The sequence below is a fragment of the Harmonia axyridis genome, chromosome 2 (genome assembly GCF_914767665.1).
Source record: "Harmonia axyridis chromosome 2, icHarAxyr1.1, whole genome shotgun sequence".
Taxonomy (NCBI): Eukaryota; Metazoa; Arthropoda; class Insecta; order Coleoptera; family Coccinellidae; genus Harmonia; species Harmonia axyridis.
The window spans coordinates 371,314-391,539 of NC_059502.1; the positions used below are offsets into that span (position 1 = coordinate 371,314).

At 36.9% G+C, this 20,226-nt stretch overlaps 2 protein-coding genes across 2 annotated transcripts; one reads left to right on the forward strand and one right to left on the reverse strand.

Annotated features, from left to right (window-relative positions):
• Nucleotides 1-15,086: 15,086 nt before the first annotated feature.
• On the reverse strand, nucleotides 15,087-15,929 carry LOC123672059. Its single transcript, XM_045606028.1, has 3 exons — nucleotides 15,674-15,929; nucleotides 15,227-15,532; nucleotides 15,087-15,175 (listed from the first exon to the last, which is right to left on the reverse strand). Exons 1-3 carry the CDS (start codon nucleotides 15,810-15,812, stop codon nucleotides 15,087-15,089), a joined length of 534 nt encoding a protein of 177 aa, XP_045461984.1. The 5' UTR covers nucleotides 15,813-15,929.
• Nucleotides 15,930-16,957: 1,028 nt separating this feature from the next.
• Nucleotides 16,958-17,269, forward strand: LOC123672834 (40S ribosomal protein S19a-like). Its single transcript, XM_045607142.1, has one exon. It carries the CDS (start codon nucleotides 16,958-16,960, stop codon nucleotides 17,267-17,269), a length of 312 nt encoding a protein of 103 aa, XP_045463098.1.
• Nucleotides 17,270-20,226: the final 2,957 nt, after the last annotated feature.

The window sequence follows — 20,226 nt, forward strand, 5'->3', positions numbered from 1 at the left end:
TGACATGAAAACGAATCACTCAATAGTGTATCTCCAATATGCGCATTGACGACCGCTCAAAAGCTCCTAACGCCTAATCAGTATACTCATCTCGAGTTTTTCCAAGATCCACATCGAGACAACAATCTCCCATCCTCATCAGCAGCAAACTGCCTCTAATTCCAGCATCCAGGTGTATGATTAAAGACGACGATCTAAACAGCCAACAAGAAACGGTCTCATCAAGAGCCAACTCTTCATCTTTCCGCACCTCCGAGCACACACCGCGTGTTCCAACATAAGTAAACAATTTAATATGACCAAGTTGGCAAGGGCGGGGGGGCCAACTGCTCTCGATGATTATTTCGTTAGTCCGAAGTTCATCTGCGTCACCGCCGTCTCTGGTCCAGAAACTATGAGACATGTTCCCCAAGTTAATTTAAATTTCAACACGAGTCGTTGGATGTTGTCGCCGGCGTTCTGTACATAAACGTTTCGCTCGGAAATTTGCAGTCTTGTACCCCCTCGAAAACCAGAACTCGACGTGGAGATGAACAGGTGAGGTTCACCGCCAACTTGCTAGTTTGGGGATTGGATCTGATGAAATTGGGGATGTTGTGGTGATGACTGTCATTTGATGAGTTCGTGCGAGATTCATGGGGAATTATTGTTCATCTGGGGGCTTATCTTAGGAAATAATAGCCCTCCTTATTATAATACCGGGGTTTTTTTTCGAGGTATATAACTTTAAGTTGGCATTACTGTAACTGGCGACCGATTTAACAGCTGTCAAGTGATTTGTTCTCAGTTTGGTTTGGCCATTCATCATGAATAGACTCACGCCTGAACAACGCTTGAAAATAGTGCAATTTTATTTCGAAAATAATAGTTCAGTGCGGAATACGTATCGCGCACTACGTCCATTTTATTTTGTTAAGGATGAAGCGCACTTCTGGTTGAATGGATACGTCAACAAACAAAACTGCCGCATTTGGAGTGAAGCTAATCCTCAAGTGTATGTCGAAACACCGTTACATCCAGAAAAACTGACTGTTTGGTACGCTTTATGGGCTGGTGGAATCATTGGTCCGTACTTCTTTAGAAACGATGATGGCCAGAACGTTATAGTCAATGGTGATCGATACAGAACCATTATTACTAACTTTTTCATTCCTGAATTTAACAACCATGATATCCAGGAGCTGTGGTTCCAACAAGACGGCGCAACATGTCACACAGCTCGAGCCACAATCGATTTATTGAAAGACGCGTTTGGTGACCGCCTAATTTCACGTTTTGGACCTGTGAATTGGCCTCCAAGATCTTGTGATTTAACACCGCTAGACTACTTTCTGTGGGGCTATGTGAAGTCATTGGTCTATGTGGATAAGCCACAAATCCTTGACATTTGGAAGACAACATTCTCCGTGTTATTACCGATATACGGCCACAAATGTTGGAAAAAGTAATCGAAAATTGGACGTCGAGATTGGACTACATCCGAGCCAGCTGTGGCGGTCATATGCCAGAAATCATATTTAAAATGTAATGCCACAAGATTATCTTGCAGATAAATAAAATTCATGTCAATCGAATAATACATCGTTGTTTAATTGCAATTTAAAGTTCCATAGCTCTAAAAAAAACACCCTTTATATTGTCTCATTCTGTTCGTGCTCTTCTTGAACTTTTCTTCGGAAAATTGTCCAACGAAACCCTGAATGTCTACGAATGTACGTACGCTTCAAGGCCACCCCTCAGAAAATATTTCCGCTAGAAATAAATTTCATTACACGAACAAGGCATCGGAAATTTCGCGACTGGAGTAAAACCGATTCTGTGCCCCAAATCAGATTTCCCCAATTTTTTTTTCCGCGAGAAATATCGTTTTCCGCAGGAAACAACGGCCCAAAGGTGATCATTTTATTCTAGTTCGTCGATTGCCGTTGCAGAGAACGGAATTTCCGATGCTTTACCCCTCTGCACCCCCCGCGTCAACCCTGGTTCCACCCGCCGCGAGGAGACAATGGCAAACGAGATTATTGACGAAGAACTTTACAAGTCGGTAGCAGAAGGTTTCTTTGTGTGCAGCTTTTCGTCGATTTTTTTTTTCGCGTCGTCCGATGATTTCAGGCGAAACAGCACATTAGATTTGGAAGGCTGTGTCTTCCTGAAAATATATCGGGTTGTTCATGGCCATTGTCGAATTGTAAAACTAGAGGTGGAGGAATTAGTTTTGGTCGGTCGTGCGTTTCTTTTCAATTCGATTAGGTGGTTGGAGTTTTTTTTTTCAGAGGTTTTTGGATGGTAGAATGACAACAACGGCTCATTCATCTGAATCGACCTGAGTTCTCTTATCTTTAATTTTGATGTTATTACGTTTCATTTGGATTGGCTAGCACGTTTTGATTGTACAGGGTGGGCAAATAAGCGAGGTAAGCAGCTATATCTCAGGATCCACTCATCTTAGAGACTTGCGGTAAAAATTTTTACCACAAAAGTGTACAAGAAAACACACTGGAAATCGTTTTGAAATTCATACCTCTACCGCTAGGGGGCGTACTAGCTACCGTCGAGTAGAAAAATGAATTTTACTCGAAAATGTTTCATATGAAGTTGAAGAAAAAATATCATCACTGTAATCCTTGGAAAATTCTCTATCTTTTTGAATTGTCACTTTCGATTTTACGACATCCAATAAGGGAAGGTGAAAGGGAGAAAACTGACTGATTGAAATGCCTGTAACTTCAGTTTGGCTAAACATTTTTGAGTAAATTAGATCTCGTCTGAAAGATAATATCTTGTTGATTGAGGACAATATATACTCATGATAAATTTGTTTTTGCTGCTTTCGATAGGGGCGCTAAGTCAGAAGTTCATTGTTTTGTTCATTTTACTCCGAAATTTGCATGAAAAAACCTGAAGGTCGCAAAGCGATAGTTTCAGGCGTTCTGGAGTTATTCTTCAACTGATGCACTGCGAAAAACCGAATTGTGTCTTTAAGTTCTGAGAGAAACAGAAATCCCATCAAATTTGTATGAAAAAGCCAAAAGGTCGCAAAGCGATAATTTCAGGCGTTCTGGAGTTATGGCCGAAAGATGACACAATTTAGTTTTTCAGTACATCAGTTGAAAAATATCTTTTTTCGGCTATAATTCCAGAACGCCTGTACGCTAGTACCTTTTTCAGGGAAAATGTTACCGAGACACCAATATTGGGCTCACAGTTATCAATACTTTTTATTTGATCTCTTTTTTGCAATATATGAAATGTATCCTTCAAAACTGATAATGTCTCGATAACATCGATGTCAATTTTCTACTTTTTTGTGAAAAGAAGTGAAGAAAACCAGTAGGTGGCTCTAAATAGCCTCTATCCTCATTGGCGTAGACGTTAGATGCGACTGAAGACATAATACCCCCCAAAACTAAGCAACTGAGGCAACAGGTTGTATATCTCCGAAAGAATTTAAGAATTTTGCTTGAAAGAACTTATTATTTAATCTATATTGGAGAGGTTTCGCATGTACATTTTCTTTGAAGTGACCAAGAGATATATCGAATATCATTATTTTTGTTGTTCCAGAGATTTTTTGAAGTAAAATTATTGGAATTATTGACCACTAATTCTGAGAAACTCTGTTTAGCTAGTAGACGAATTTCACAGAAATTACGAAAACGCTTTATGATCGTTCACCCAAGTCAAATTAAAAATACGATTTCCTTTTCCTTGTGAAATATCCAAATCACATTTGAGCGATTCCATTTTTTCGACCTCATGCAAATGAGCGCTATAATTGAGAAGCAATAAAAGACGATCGGGTGGTAATATCTCTAAACCGGCCGCCTGGGAAAAAAAACCAATGCCTTAATTATCCCTAGCTAGGCCCTGAATGGGAAGTTCTCAGGAAAAAAAAAGAAGTTTTTCCCGGAGAGAAGAAACCGAGGTAATCTTTCTCCGGCTAAAAAAGTTTTTTAATCTCGGGCGGACTAATTCACCAAATTTCAATTAAGAATTTACATTAATTTGTCAAATGCGCGCGGAATAATGGGCCGACTGAAACGCTAAATACAGGGAAGCAAACCATGAAGTAATTGAGGATAAACCCGATTACGTTGAACGTTCGGTGTCGAATTCTCGAATTCCCACGGGAAAAATGGAATGGACTGGCGATTTCGCACCAGAAGGAGCCGGTCTGGAAGAAAAATTATAAGTTGCGCGATAAGGCTAAGAGGGAGATACTCTAGGTAATTATGGGAGGAGATAAAACAGAATTTTGGTTTCGAATTGAAATAGTTGGTTTCTTAAAAATGAAAGGAATCGTTTTATAAGAGGAAGGAAAGTTGTGCTGAATGAAAAATTTAAAGATAATGCAATCCTCGCAGCATCTGTTCAAAAGAAACAAATTCAATGTTGATTTTTTTTATATAAAGGGAGGCTGCTTTGAGTAGCTACCCCTGAGGGTGTACATTAGGAATCAATTTGGTAGAATATTTCCCTCCTGTCAAAAATTCTATGTAAATGGAGAACAATTATCGAAAATTACAGCGAATATTACCCTCCTGTCAAAAATTCTATGAATATGGAGAACAATTATTGAAAATTACAGCGATAATTGCATTGTAGGAAGCGAAACAGCACTGCGATAATTGTTCTGTTCATAGATGCCTTGTTTCTATGCTTCTTACACAGTTCGAATCTATGGCAATTCCATTGACAAGTGATGTAACAGTTTATTCGGGAAATATTCCCCCGAATTACACTCGTGCATCAAAATGACCGGATAATTTCGCATTCCAGCGTGTTTTTTTTGAAAAACTGCATTCGGTCATTTTCATTTTTGGAGAAAGAGCCCGACACCGAAGGTGGAGGGAACTCATGCAGTTTTCATGACAACACGGTGTCATGCAAAATTATCGGTAATTTTGATGCACTTGTGCAATTACTTCCCTCCTGTCAAAAATTCTATGTAAATGGAGAACAATTATCGAAAATTACAGCGAATATTTCCATTCTGTCAAAAATTCTATGTAAATGGAATACAATTATCGAAAATTACAGCGATAATTGCATTGTAGGAAGCGAAATAGCACTGCGATAATTGTTCTGTTCATAGATGCATAGTTTCTATGCATCTTACACAGTTCGAATCTATGGCATCTATGGAATTAATGTCATTTTGACAAGTGACAAGAAATCGAGTTGAAGACGAAAATTATAGGTTAATCTAAAAAAAATTCAAAAAATTAATGAGGTTAAATCTTTTCACTTCATTGTTTTTCTTATATTTTTTCGAAATTGAGCTTAAGTTTTCTATGGTTCTGATGACTCTATTAACAAGAAATTTGTACGGAGATTCAAATGGTTAATGTTAAAATCACGCAAAATGTCAAACCAATCGTATCTGTAGGAATTTTCTATGGTTATGTGAAAAGCTCGAAATTCTGTACGAAGAAGAATCTCAACTCCATCGGTTTGTTAGTCACGGTAACTTTGGGTAATTTTTTTTCGATATTTTTCTCGAATTTCCTATGGTTTTGGTGTGCGATCAACATAAATATTTGTATGAGGCTTTAAATTATCGTTTTTTACTCTTATGCAAATTTTTGTCTCAATAAAATATTCTGAAAAACAAAATTTCAAACGTCTCTTATTACGAAACTCGTGTTTGAAAAATCGAGGTAAAATTAATGGAAACATATACAAAAACGCTAAGGTTAAGAACTACCAAGCTGATAAATGAAAATAACTACACAATTCCTAACTTTCAAGCTAGGTGATTTTTCACATGACATAATTCCAGAATTACAAATTAGGTCCTGGAAATCCCTGAAGATTTCCGGAATTGTCCACCTCGTAAAATAATCCTGCCGTATCAACCTCCTTCAGAATTTAAATTTCACCGTTTTTCAAGGAACAAAACTAGAAATCTCCCCATGACACGTCTAAATAAATAAACCCAGCAAACTGATCAAAAGCAGCTCCTCAATCCCAACATTCCTCCATCTCAAGAAACATTCGAAACGCGATCCGACCCCGTTGAAAAGGGATAAAAATAAGCGTTTTCGCCGAGGTGTTCGAGAAATTTCATATTCAGACGTCCTGATTATTTCATCATTTCGTATCAAAGCGGAGGATTCCGAGAATTTATCCTTAATATACATATTTAAGGAGATGAATGCCGGTCTATACGAGAGAGGGATTTTTCCCTTTGAAGAAACTTCCATACCTTCTCTTGCAAGCGGAGCAATCCGGTATCTCGGCGATTACTTTTCTCATCAGTGGCGGTTTTCTGGGGCCGGCTGCAGATTACGTTTCCCCCCCATTACGTGTACCGGGCCGAGATTAGAATTATTGACCGGAACTAGAGACTTGATCCCGATGAGTCGCATCCAGAGAGGATAATTTTTTGTCGGTATAGGAGGAATAATCTCGGAATTTCAATGAGGAACGTTCGAAGGAAATCGACGTGGATAGGGGAGAGGGATCCACTTCCCCCGGTGATGAGATGGGGGAAGCTCCTTACCCCTTTAAGGATGGAGGGGGGAGAAGGCTGGACTCTCTGGGGATTTACGCATCTGGAGACGGAGGAGATAGACGTGTCTCTAGGCTATAGCAAGTTCCCATATTAACACTGATAATGACTACAGGGTAAATAAGCGGAGGAACATGATATTAACGTCTATAGGATGTAAAGGGTGTTTTTTTTAGAGCTATAGAACTTTAAATTGCAATAAAACCACGATGGATTATTCGATTGACATGAATTTCATTTATCCGCAAGATGATCTTGTGGCATTACATTTTAAATATGATTTTTGGCATATGACCGCCACGGCTGGCTCGGATGTAGTCCAATCTGGACGTCCAATTTTCGATGACTTTTACCAACATTTGTAGCCGTATATCGGCAATAACACGGCGAATGTTGTCTTCCAAAAGGTCAAGGGTTTGTGGCTTATCCGCATAGACCAATGACTTTACATAGCCCCATAGAAAGTAGTCTAGCGGTGTTGAATCACAAGATGTTGGAGGCCAATTCACAGGTCCAAAACATGAAATTAGGCGGTCACCAAACGTGTCTTTCAATAAATCGATTGTGGCACGAGCTGTGTGACATGTTGCGCCATCTTGTTGGAACCACAGCTCTTGGACATCATGGTTGTTCAATTCAGGAATGAAAGAGTTAGTAATCATGGCTCTATACCGATCACCATTGACTGTAACGTTCTGGTCATCATCGTTTTTGAAGAAGTACGGACCGATGATTCCACCAGACCATAAAGCGCACCAAACAGTCAGTTTTTCTGGATGTAACGGTGTTTCGACATACACTTGCGGATTAGCTTCACTTCAAATGCGGCAGTTTTATTTGTTGACGTAGCCATTCAACCAGAAGTGCGCTTCATCGCTAAACAAAATGAAATGGACGTAGTGTGCGATACGTATTCCGCACAGAACCATTATTTTCGAAATGAAATTGCACTATTTGCAAGCGTTGTTCAGGAGTGAGTCTATTCATGACGAATTGCCAAACCAAACTGAGAATAAATCACTTGACAGCTGTTAAATCGGTCACCATCTTGAACAGTAATGCCAACTTAAAGTTATATACCTCGAAAAAAACATGCGTAAATAATTCAAATTTTCCTGGGTATTAGGTACAGAGAATTACGACAAAACTACGATGAACCAAAAAGTGTAGTACAGGACAAAAGTTTTTTTCTAAACTACCAGTGGTATACTGAAAGAAAAATTCTGGAGCAAAGAAACAGGCAATGTTCCAGAAAGAATATCACCCGGTACATTTGCATTCAAAATAAGCACATCACGTGATGAACACTTTGAATTGGATTATTTTTGCCAAATTTAAGTTGGATATCTTGTGGGAGGAAGGTGCTATGATAAAATAACTTAAAGTTTAACACCCTGTATCTCGAAATTAAAGCGTCTGCGAACCCGAATATAGAACTTTTTCATGGAAACTTTTTTTTGGAATAATCCAAAAAAGTCACTTTTGCTTGTAACTCCAATTCAGGAACACCCTTTATATCCTCCAAATTACTCAAAAAAAGAATCGAAATGAAGTTTTTATTGAGATAGGTTCGAATTTTCAACTTTGATTTAAAAATGAAAAAAAAGATTTTCCATAGGTTCTGGTTGGCTTTAAAAACTTATCAAGGCTCTAGGCTATCCAAAATATAAAAAAAAAATATATTTAACAGGCTATTAGTCGCTGTAATCTATCTACGATTGAGGCGCTATTGGCAAATGGATGAAGATAATAATAAATTTATTCATCCCAAAAATACATGTTCAAAACACAGGTAAAACTATGAGAAACTCTATGACCTAAGCAAGCTTGTATGTCAATAGAGCCCTCAATATTTTCATGAATAAAATTCGATACATAGCTCCTCTGTACATTCATATATTTACACAACAATATCTTAATAACTATTATCCGAGATGACGCCAGAGGTGAAATAAGTCTAATAACAAAGTGTGCTCATTAGGATAATCTCCTTTTCAGTGTGAACTTCGACACGGCCAGGAATCTTCCCACAACAAGTCAAATGCGAAAAGTGAAAAATACCGACCATCAAGATCATCAGAGGATGCCACACAATTTGACTGAATTCTCCATTACATATCTTTTGAGCTCACTTCTATACTTCCTGCTCCTCGTATTGATGTTGCTTTTCAAATATATGGGCGCTAAAAATCTCCTGACTCTACATCACTCCTTTTTTTTTCAATACTATCAGATTATCGATAAACCTCATTTCTAACTGCCAGTGTAGGCAAGATGAACTCGAATCTTTGCCTCCTCTCGAACGATTGCATCTTCTGAGCGGCAGTAAAAACGTCGATATATCCTCGATCTCCAAATATCGAATATTATTCCGAAGAATAAATTGCAGGATATGTGTATCTTCGCTCTGAATCCGGTCGCTGAATCTGATCGTTAAAATGTCCGAAGTTTCCCAGTCGATTCGGGATGCAATTTCCCACAGGATTCCACCAAAGTTCTCTATTCCTGTACCTGCGAGCGTAAGTCCAGAACAGCGACGGCATAGAGCATGTTTCAAATGCGGTGAATCGATGGTTCATTCATTTTCAATTCGGAGCTAGATTGGGGCTAGATTTTGTTCTACGGAACTACATATTCTCCCATATTTTTCGTTTCAATATTCCATCTGGTTTAGACCTTGCGAACTCAATGATTATTTATTGATGACATACAATGTCTAATTTTTATCATGTGACATTCAACCAAGATATGAACCAAACATTTTTGAAAAAATATTATACACCCACTACTTTCCCTCAAAATCACAACCATTAATTAAAAAGTAAATTTTACATCTTCATATTTTTAATTCTACAAACGGTTTTCGATGATAAAAATAGAATTTAATATAATTGAGATTAGCTGTTGTTTAAAAAAAATCCCGAACCTTTAAAATCCTGTTACTCAAAAGTTTAAAAATTTACTTCACATGAGTTTATAAAAAAATAGGATCTGAAATTAATCAAGGATTCATACCCTTAAATATCCGCATATTTTCATGTAACGCTCTGTATAGACCTCATTTCAGTAAGTATAGAAATTACTTGTTGACTTATAACAGTAGAATGTGTCAACGAGAATCCCCAAAAACACTAAAAATTTTACAAATTTAAACACTTCCAGATTCATCTACGATCAATTTGATTCAAATAGAAAGTATCTACGTTGAAATTGGAAATTATTGTAATATGAACTCACCGATCGCTGTATTCCTCAATTTGAAAGAATTTTCCGTCATTGTAAAATTCTTGAGGTTTTATTCTCTTCCTATACTTAACTTCACTGCCTTGTATCTTTATCATCACTGTAGCAATGGACTAAAGAGGTTTCATAATTCTATAATAGAAAACCAATTTGAGTTTCATCATCAATTGATGATGTATCAAATTAATGTAATTTGTATTAAAAAGTCCATAAAATACCTTAGAATTCGGTCCATCTCCCAATTTGAAGGGTCCTTCCGTCATTGTAAACTTCGTAAGTTTAAATTTTTTCCCATAACTTCCTGCCTTGTATCTTTATCATCACTTCTCACTGTTCCATAATTCTATAATAAAAAACTTGTTATCAAATCATCAACACCAATAGATTGAATCATTGATGATATCATATGTAACTTATTAAAAATTTCATGAAATACCTCAGAAATAACTATCTGGAGAAAAACTGATCGATTCTCGTAAATAACCACCTATTTTTTGCAAGTCAGTGTCATAGACTACTTAATAATTTCAGTCTGCCAATAACCATCGATAAGTGGGCGGTACCATTACTTCAATCTATGATCGAGATTAACTTGTGAAAATCCAAAACTGTGGTGAGCTAAGGAATCTGTGGTCGAATTTCTCTGATCTTTCATAGAATGGAACAATCAACAAATCGAAATATAAATTCATGTTTTGAGTATAAAGATTACTAAATCGCGATATATTCGAATACAATGTTTCAAAATTCTGCAAACCACTGCAAATTTTTCAAATTTGAACACTTCTAGATTCTGCTATCAATTTGATTCTATTTGAAATTATCTTCGTTGAAATTGGAATTTGGAAGAAGTTGTTTTATTTGAATGAAATAACTGCCTATAATAATTGTCATTAGGACTTACCATCAAACCATTTCTTAATGTGAAGGAACTTTTCGTTATTGTAAAAATCGTAAAGTTCCACTATTTTCCCATAATTTCACTGCCTTATATCTTTATCATCACTGCTAACAATTTACTAAAGAGTTTGATAATTCTATAAAAGAAATCACATTTTAGTATCATCAACATCAATTGTTGAAATAATTGATGGTATCAATGTAAGTTGTATAAGAAATTTCTCAAAATACCTTAGAAATTTGTCCATTTTTCCATGTGAAGGGTCTTTCCGTCATTGTGAAATTCGTGAAGTTTCTTTATTTTCCCATAACTGCACTGCCTTGTATTTTTATCATCACTGCTAGCAATGGACTGTCGAGGTTTCATAATTCTATAATAGAAAACTTAATTTTTGGTATCATCAACACCAAATGATGTTATAATTGATGATATCAAATGTAACTTGTATTGAAAATTTCATAAAATACCTCAGAAATAACTCTCAGGTGAAAAACTTATCGATTCGCGTATATCATCCACCTATTTTTTGCAAGTCAGTCTCATAGACTACTTAATTATTCAGTTTGCCAATAACCATCGATTAGTGGGCGGTACCTCAATCTATGATCGAGAGTAACTAGTGGAAATCCAATACTGTGGTATAAGGAATCTGTGGTCGAATTTCTCTGAACTTTTATGGAATTATCAAATCAAAATATAAATTCGTGTTTTCAAGTATCTAGATTACGGTATAAGTACTCGAAATTATTCCCAATTAATACTTCTTAGAGAAGTATAATATTTGACAGCCCTCTCTTTCAGTTAAGAGCCTTCTTGGATTTAATCTGATTTAGAGAATATTGGCTGGAGTTCCTAGATATCGATAGAGTTTTCTGTAATTTCAGAATGATTCATCTTATCTGAGCATAGAATAATGAAAATTGCATGCTTTGCGATTGCTACAATTACTGCATTGGTAATTAAGAAATCACTGAATTAAAGTCATGAGCTTTTAAGCGTTCGTGATTTATGCGCCAATTTGGCTCTTGGAGAACACAATTATTAATAGCTATACAGGGTGTTTTTAAATTGGAGGTACAAACGGAAATGACCGATTCCTCGGATCATTTTGAAGAAAAGTTCAATAAACATGGTCCCACAAACACTTTATTTTCGAGATACAGGGTGTTAAGTTTCGATTTTTTTTTTCAATTTTTTTTTCTCATAGCACGTCCTTTTACAAGAAATTTAACTGAAATTTGGCAAAGATATTCAAATTTAAAATTTACATCACGTGATATGCTAATTTTGAATGTAAAACTACAGGGTGATATTTCTTCTGGAACAATAACCGCTTTTTTCCTTCGGAACCTTTATTTTTTGGTGAAGTTTTGGTACTCATTTACCCAATCTTTAGCAAAGATTAATAAAGATTCCATAAGTTGGTATAATCACAAAAAAGTAGGACTACAAGGAGCACTCTGTAGATATCTCGAAAATAAAGCGTTTTCGAACGCATGTTTAGAGGACTTTTCTTTTGGTTAACTGTTTATTGAAGACATAAGATTGTTTTCTGTGTTTTCTTCTCAATCAACCGATGAAGAGAGAACCACCCGGTATACAACTATTTTGAATAATCCCCACGATTATCAGCGAATAAATCCATCAAGCAGAGCCTCCTCGAACGGAGAGTAAATCTCATTTCACGAGCCATAAAGTCGTCATATTCTCGAAAGAAACAGATTCGATGAGTCGCGAGTAATTCTTCCAGTCCGGAGAGTTTATTATCCCGGAATCGAAGAAAAAAATGATATCGCTTATATTTTCGGTTCGCCCGCTTGCAGATTCCTTCCTCTCTCATCTCTGTCGCCTCAACGGGCTGGATGTTTGAATACAGAAGTAGAAATTTATGTGGATTCTGTGTACTTAAGGGCTTCTGGGTAAATCTTGAAAATAGAGTAGCGCCTTATACAAGTTTCTGCGCCCGTTTTATATTTGAACACTATGGGGTTGCCTCCCCAAGGTCTCCAGGACGTGCGTGTATTCCCATGCTGTTGCAAAATGCGCCTCGGTGCGCCGGAAATTGAAACAGGAAAAATAACTCTGTTTTTCCGTTCAATTGTGATTACTGGCGCCGGAGATATATTCTGAAGGGATTTTACTCAATTTCCGAGTCGTATTCCACTTGGGCTACTTTTTTTATTAATCTACTCGATTTTAGCGAAAGATTTCACATTTGCATAGCTCAACTTGGAGCTCGAATGGATTTTATCATTGACTTTAGTATGGTCTGAAGATTCATTTCCTTGTGAGGTCATAAGGTATAGGGTGTTTTTTTAGAGGTATATAACTTTAAGTTGGCATTTCTGTTCAAAATGGCGACCGATTTAACAGCTGTCAAGTGATTTATTCTCAGTTTGGTTTGGCAATTCATCATGAATAGACTCACTCCTGAACAACGCTTGCAAATAGTGCAATTTCATTTCGAAAATAATGTTTTGTGCGGAATACGTATCGCGCACTACGTCCATTTTATTTTGTTTAGCGATGAAGCGCATTTCTGGTTGAATGACTAGGTCAACAAACAAAACTGCCGCATTTGGAGTTAAGCTAATCCTCAAGTGTATGTCGAAACACCGTTACATCCAGAAAAACTGACTGTTTGGTGCGCTTTATGGGCTGGTGGAATCATTGGTCCGTACTTCTTCAAAAACGATGATGGCCAGAACGTTACAGTCAATGGTGATCGGTATAGAGCCATGATTACTAACTTTTTCATTCCTGAATTGAACAACCATGATGTCCAGGAGCTGTGGTTTCAACAAGACGGTGCAACATGTTACACAGCTCGTGCCACAATCGATTTATTGAAAGACACGTTTGGTGACCGCCTAATTTCACGTTTTGGACCTGTGAATTGGCCTCCAAGATCTTGTGATTTAACACAGCTAGACTACTTTCTGTGGGGTTATGTAAAGTCATTGGTCTATGCGGATAAGCCACAAACCCTTGACCATTTGGAAGACAACATTCGCCATGTTATTGCCGTTATACGGCAACAAATGTTGGAAAAAGTCATCGAAAATTGGACGTCCAGATTGGACTACATCCGAGCCAGCCGTGGCGGTCATATGCCAGAAATCATATTTAAAATGTAATGCCACAAGATTATCTTGCGGATAAATAAAATTCTTGTCAATCGAATAATCCATAGTTGTTTTATTGCAATTTAAAGTTCTATAGCTCTAAAAAAACAACCTTTACTTGATTTTCACAGGATTTTAGGAAAGTGGGTTATCCAAAACTAAAACCAACTAATGCCAACGTTTCGCGGATATATTTCCACTTCTTCAGGGCAAAGTTGAAACTTATGTTTTCCACATAAAAGATCTCAATATGAGCTTGTTGAGCAAATTGAAACAGAAATAAACATCAATTAGGAGAATCTTGTCGTGATCTTCCATGAAATCGATCGTCCTCTACAATACAAAATGTCTCCATCATTGAGAGACAATTGACTTTAGTGAGGCACCAGTCTTGCACCTTACTGTTGGAATTAGGGATGGTATGGTCATTGCTTATGGAAGCAGGTCATCTTCAATGTTTCAAACTCAGCAAAAGCCAGGATCCTAGATCTCCCAATCTTTCACTCATTAACCAAGTCTAGGATAGTATGGCAAGAAGTCTACTCCGTTTACCCTTCATAATATATTATAGCAGCACTTTTGCTCGGGAATTTATTAGTATTTATTTAATTCAAATCATTTGAGCCATAATTAGCCACCAAAAATGAAGTTGTCGTCGAAAAAACCTCGGCGACTGCCAGGCCGTATGCCACTGATCGAAATAAGTGATAGTCCGAGGGAGCAACGGCGGGTGGGGTAGGACTTCCCATTTCAACGTTTCCAAGTATGTCTTGAGCACTTTTGCAACATGTGCGTCACCCCCAATGATCCCGCCAATTCTTGATACGAGTCTTAACCAAGTAATGCCTCCAATTCTGCATCTTCTAAAACCTTTTCTCTTCCACCGCCATGCTCGTCTTCGAAGTCAAAATCCCCATTCTTAAAGCGTTGAAACCACTCTCGGCACGTTATTTCACTAATAGCTGCCTCACGATATGTATTTGAGAGCATTCGTTGAGCCTCAGCCACAGATTTCTTCATATTAAAGCAGAAAATTCAAACCTATGTTTAATCGAGAATAACTCAAATTTGATAGTTCATGTGGGGGACGAAATTTGCTTACTGAAAATGACATAAGCTCCTTCTATCTATGTTTTTTTGAGGAAAACCCTATATAATGCCTCTCAATTTGTTCAATTATGAATACCTTAATTCTCTAGCCATAAACTCGGATCAATAAACACCTCTACCTTCGAAATCGCTACTCTAATACACACTTAATACCCGACACACCTCACATAGAACCAGCATCCAGAGCGTCTATTCATTTATGAGCTCCATAAAAATATCCATAATCCAAATGATTCCATCCAAACTTGAGTTTCGTATAGAAGAATAAAACACTCTGTTCACCTAAAACACTTTAGTTGAAACAAGAATTTGAGTAGCTACATATCATGTCACCTCTAAAAGGTCCATTTACAATCATCAGAAGAAGAACTGAAGCAATCAATCTCATTCTTTTATTACTGGGTCTCCTGGTGAAGAAAACTTTAAGTGTATAAAAAAAATGTTCTATGACGTAAATCTTTCGCTTAATTTTATTAGGTGTTTCTTTTAATTCTTGAAGTTCTTCTTCGACTTCAGCAACAATTTTACTTCTTTCCTTAATGATGTAGTACCCATATATTAGAGAAGAAAACATCATGAAGAATGTAGTTGTGTAAGCATCAATAAAACCTAGGAGATTTAGGATAATACCACTCATACCTAAAAAGAAAAAACATCAATCAGATACAACAGAATATTGCACCTTGAAAAAATCCCCTGAACTTGTCCATATATAGCTGTCCATAAAAAAATTCTTGAACTATAAGGGAACTGAATTCATTCTTCAATGTTGCTACTCACCCAATCCTAAGACATAAGCTATTTTCTGAATAGTGGATACACCACCTATCCTCAAAGTTAAACTTGCTTCACTACTACAAGTCGACACATAGCTATAAACTCCCAATAATAAACATGGTAATCCTTCTGATATTGCCATGGGTAAACTGTAGGCAAGAGCAGTCAATAGAACTGGTATTTGATGACTGAATACAGAATTTAGTATGAGACACGTGACCGCTACCAGCTCCCCAATTATAGGTCCTGAAAATTCGATGTTTTTTTGAGGAAAACCCTATATAATGCCTCTCAATTTGTTCAATTATGAATACCTTAATTCCCTAGCCATAAACTCGGATCAATAAACACCTCTACCTTCGAAATCGCTACTCTAATACACACTTAATACCCGACACACCTCACATAGATCCAGCATCCAGCGCCGAGGCAGAGCACAGAGATCTGTCTCCATTGAACCCGGTTCAGTAAAGGCTTAAATCTGACAAAAGGAAAGTCATCGAATCGGTTAGAGCCCCGGCGTCAGCTAGAGAGCGCCACAATCGACTCGAAGATGCATCTCGCGGAAAATCATTTCCTATAATTGATTAGCTTCGTTCGTATCCGACGAGTGTGTGAGCATAGAGGATTCTTCCCGATGAGCGCGGATTTACTCCGAGCAGTTGCATGATCCGATATCGAATCATATTGGATTTGCATGGTGTAGGATGGGGCTTAGGCACTGTCCGTGTAAATCGGCAGAATTGGTCTTACTCTGAATGTTATTCAACGTGTGGAATGGAGGTATATGCGAGGGATTGTAGCGACTTAGGGACTGTATTTACACAGTGTTTGATCTTCGGATCCTCGAAATTATATCGTTGAAGTAAATCCGCTTCTGAAATACTTTTGGAACGCTTAAGATGAGTGAATTTATTCTATTTCTCAACGGAGTTCCTTCGATATTGTTCTATGGCTGTGGCATCTTGGTGACCAATTCGCATAGCCGAAAAAAGAAATTACTTGCCCTAGAAATTTTTCTTTTAATAATGCCAAAATGAGTAGTGCTGTGTGGCTTGTTGCAACATCTTGCTAAAATAACATCTTTTTCAATTCTATATCCTTAATTTCAGACCAAAAAAAAAAAGGTAATCATTTGGCTATAGCCATGAGAATTGACGGTTTAAGTGACACCTTCTTCATTTCCAAAGAAGTATGGATCAATCACTACACCAGACCAAATTGCACATAATATAGTGATTTTTTCGTGAATGTAATCGTTTCTCACCAATTTCATGATTACTTTCAATGAAAAAGACTGGTAAATTGAGGGTTGACATTGTCAAAACCTCAAAGTCTAAAGAATTAGCACCCTACGACAGTGACTGGTATTATACCAGATGTGCATCTATTGCACGTCACATCTACATCAGGAGCCCAGTTGGTGTGGGTACTGTTACTAAGATCTACGGAGACAGAAAGAGGAATGGTACCAAACCTTCTCATTTCTGCCGATCTGCCAAGGGCATCGCCAGAAAAGCCCTTCAAAGTTTAGAAGCCTTGAAAATCATTGAGGCTGTCCCTGAGGGAGAGAATTGCTGCTCAAGTCAAAGCCTCTGAGAGGAGAGCACTCAAGGCTCAAGTCTTGACGTTGTAGAATATTTCATTTAATTAATTAATGTCCCTGTTTCCGCTGTTCTGCAATAGATGGCTATAGCGGTAGGTGTTAGTCGGAATAAATAGATCTTAGATGTCATACTAGCTATTTCTAAACATAAAGCCATGGACAAATTAGTCGATTCGTGTCTGCTTGATATTTTGTTTGGGGGTTTGGGGGTTCAAACCCCCCTCGAAATGTTTAAGATGTCCAAATTTTTTAATCTTTTTCTTCTTTCAATCTCAATTATTTCTATGAAAAAAATTCTTATTTCTCCCATTAGCCTTTGTGTATACGCCTTTGTCTTAAAAACCCTCCTCCCCCCCGCAACTGAAACCTGGCTACGCCCGTGCTTTAAAGGGTTTCCAATAAGTGCATTTTGACATTCAAAAGAACTAGTATATTTTAAAAGAAATCATTGTATGTGTACTTCGTTATAAAGAAGAAGGTATGTCATTAACCATAGATAAGGATAACAGCCAACCGGCTGTCACGGCTATGGTTGCAATATACCAAATCCTTTTCATGAAATTTTACATGCCCAATGGACAATTTAAATGTGTCGTTGAAACTTTTATAGTTCCATTTTTATTTTTGACGTAGTTTTAATATCAAATGATGACAGCTTCAGAGGTGAGAACGGGCCATAAAGCGGGCTATTCAAAATTAGATTTTTATTGGAAAACCTGTACAAATGATTCTTGTGGAATCTACATCGTTTTTATTCGTAAGAGTTGAGGTAGAACGTCCGATCCAGCCATCCCTGGTTCATCTCTAATGACGTTCCCGTGTCAAAACCTGTCAGAACTAGAACGAATCCAGAGACAGAGACAGAACAGGCAGAAAATATTCATGCTCTGACGAAATCAGAAAACTCTCCTCTCGTTCTCCTCTTCCGTCGCGTAATTTTTTCAACAGTTTCACTATTACCGACCGAGGAAATGCTTCACAGTGATTCAAAAGTGCTTTAGTCTTACCAACTGTGACTGCAAAATTTCCATCATTTTTGTAGTGAATATCAAAATTTTCATTGCATTGTTGAATCGTCTACCGTTCCATTTTTGGTAATGGCTCAATTTTTACTGTTCAAATGTCAAAAGTGACAGCTGCCCAGATGGCGTGCTATTCAAAACGAAACCTGTTGTTGGAAAACCCTTTACAAATTTTAAATTCACATGTGGCTAGTTCTGCAGTTACCACTCAAACCTCTAATAAACCTCATTCCCGTTGATTACCACACTACAAACAAGTTACAAGATCGTCGTAATTTATAAATAAACCGCCGACGATGTGAGGTTAGGATTAAAATGGGTAATTTCATCATCCATGAAAAGACGATCCGATACGCTCCGTTGCCAGATTTGGCTGTTCAAAGAGGTTAATTAAGTGGCCGAAACCCGATTGGCTAATATCCTGTGATCTCCAGATCAAATAATTCCTGTCCAAAGTTTACACGGAATTCGGGAAGTCTTTCCGATTCTTGGAATCGTTAGATCTTAGTTTGCCGGATCCGAACCAACAGTTGGCCCCTTTGATGAAATGTGCATAAGTTCGGATTAATATCGAGGAGCTTCAACAGGAATATCGACGTTATTTTTGGAAGGTTTGACATTACGAATTCTATCGAGAGAGAAGCAACAGGCAAATTAACTTGATTTGGTCAAAGTGACCACCTGAAGTGGAGGAACTTCAGAAATCTAGCTGATACGTAAATTTTCGTTTCTATTGAGAAGGATGTTCCTGAATTGTAGGTACAATGGAAAATTAAAGATTCCTTGGATAATTTTAAGGAAAAAAGTCCTATAACAAGCTTTTTTCGACATACATGGTGTTTCTTGAAGTCCTACTCTTTTATGATGATTAAGTAAACCAGTTTATCGGATCTTTATTAGTATTTGCTTCAGATTGAGAAGATGAGTACCAAATCTTATAATGAATTCATTCATCACAGCTTACTAACTAGAACTCCTTGATAATTTGAATTTTTCTGAGGATAACTAGAAAATTTTCTTCTCGAAATTGGAAGCAGATACGACAAAATTATAAAGAAACCAAAAAGTGTGGTGATGTAATCATTTATTGATTAGAGAGTCAGTATCAACCAATTGATAAATTTAAAATTTCTGAAATTGTTTTATTCAATTGTAAATGTCGATTTGTATATTTATTTCAAAAGAATAACAAGGGAGAAATCTAGACTACCTTCAGTAATGGCTTGTTCTGTGAATCCTCACCAGAGCAACCTATACGTTTAGTTAGTTTGTAGTTTCTTACTTGCAATTTTGTTTATGTGAATATACACGTGGTAAGTTTGTAAATTCAATTAATTTCATTGAACTATAAGGCACTGATGAGGAAAAATTATATTATTAAATACAAAAATTCCGAAACGTACGTCTGTCTTTATGTTCATTTAGTTGTTCAATTTATTAACCGTTTGCTCAATTTGTACAGTTTTAGTCATTTCGAATTTTCTTTTGGTTGATTATTAAATTTGCCATTTTTAGAATTGGAATATATTCCAAGACAAAAATAAACTAAATATATCATACAGATATATTATTGTGAAGGATTAGACACAAAGTTGTCAAATTATTTGATTTTTACAAAAAGTGTGGTACTGGTTCTTTTTTTCACATTTCTCTAAACTACCAGTGTCCCACCCAAAAAAAAAGTTCTGGAGGAGAGAAAGCGGGCACTATTTCGGAAAAAATATCACCATGTAGTAAAAAAGTAAAGTAAGAAAACAAGAATGAATTGATATAAAAGTTTCATTATGTCTGTGTATTTTCAAAGTTTATTTTTCATAAGTTCTATGATTTATTGATTCAATATATTTCATTATCGAGTTGCGTTTGTAATAGGTTGAGTTATCTTCAGAAGGTATAGTATATCCAAAGTCACTTGGAGGAAGCCAGAA

Bases quoted from the DNA above. Each gene is read 5' to 3' on its own strand.
- LOC123672059 (XM_045606028.1), bottom strand. From the start codon at position 15,812: ATGGCAATATCAGAAGGATTACCATGTTTATTATTGGGAGTTTATAGC. The intron at 15,533-15,673 runs GTGAGTAGCAAC...TTTTCTTTTTAG, and splicing joins AGCTTATGTCTTAGGATTGG to GTATGAGTGGTATTATCCTA. The intron at 15,176-15,226 runs GTGACATGATAT...AAAGTGTTTTAG, and splicing joins TGTAAATGGACCTTTTAGAG to GTGAACAGAGTGTTTTATTC.
- LOC123672834 (XM_045607142.1), top strand. From the start codon at position 16,958: ATGAAAAAGACTGGTAAATTGAGGGTTGACATTGTCAAAACCTCAAAG.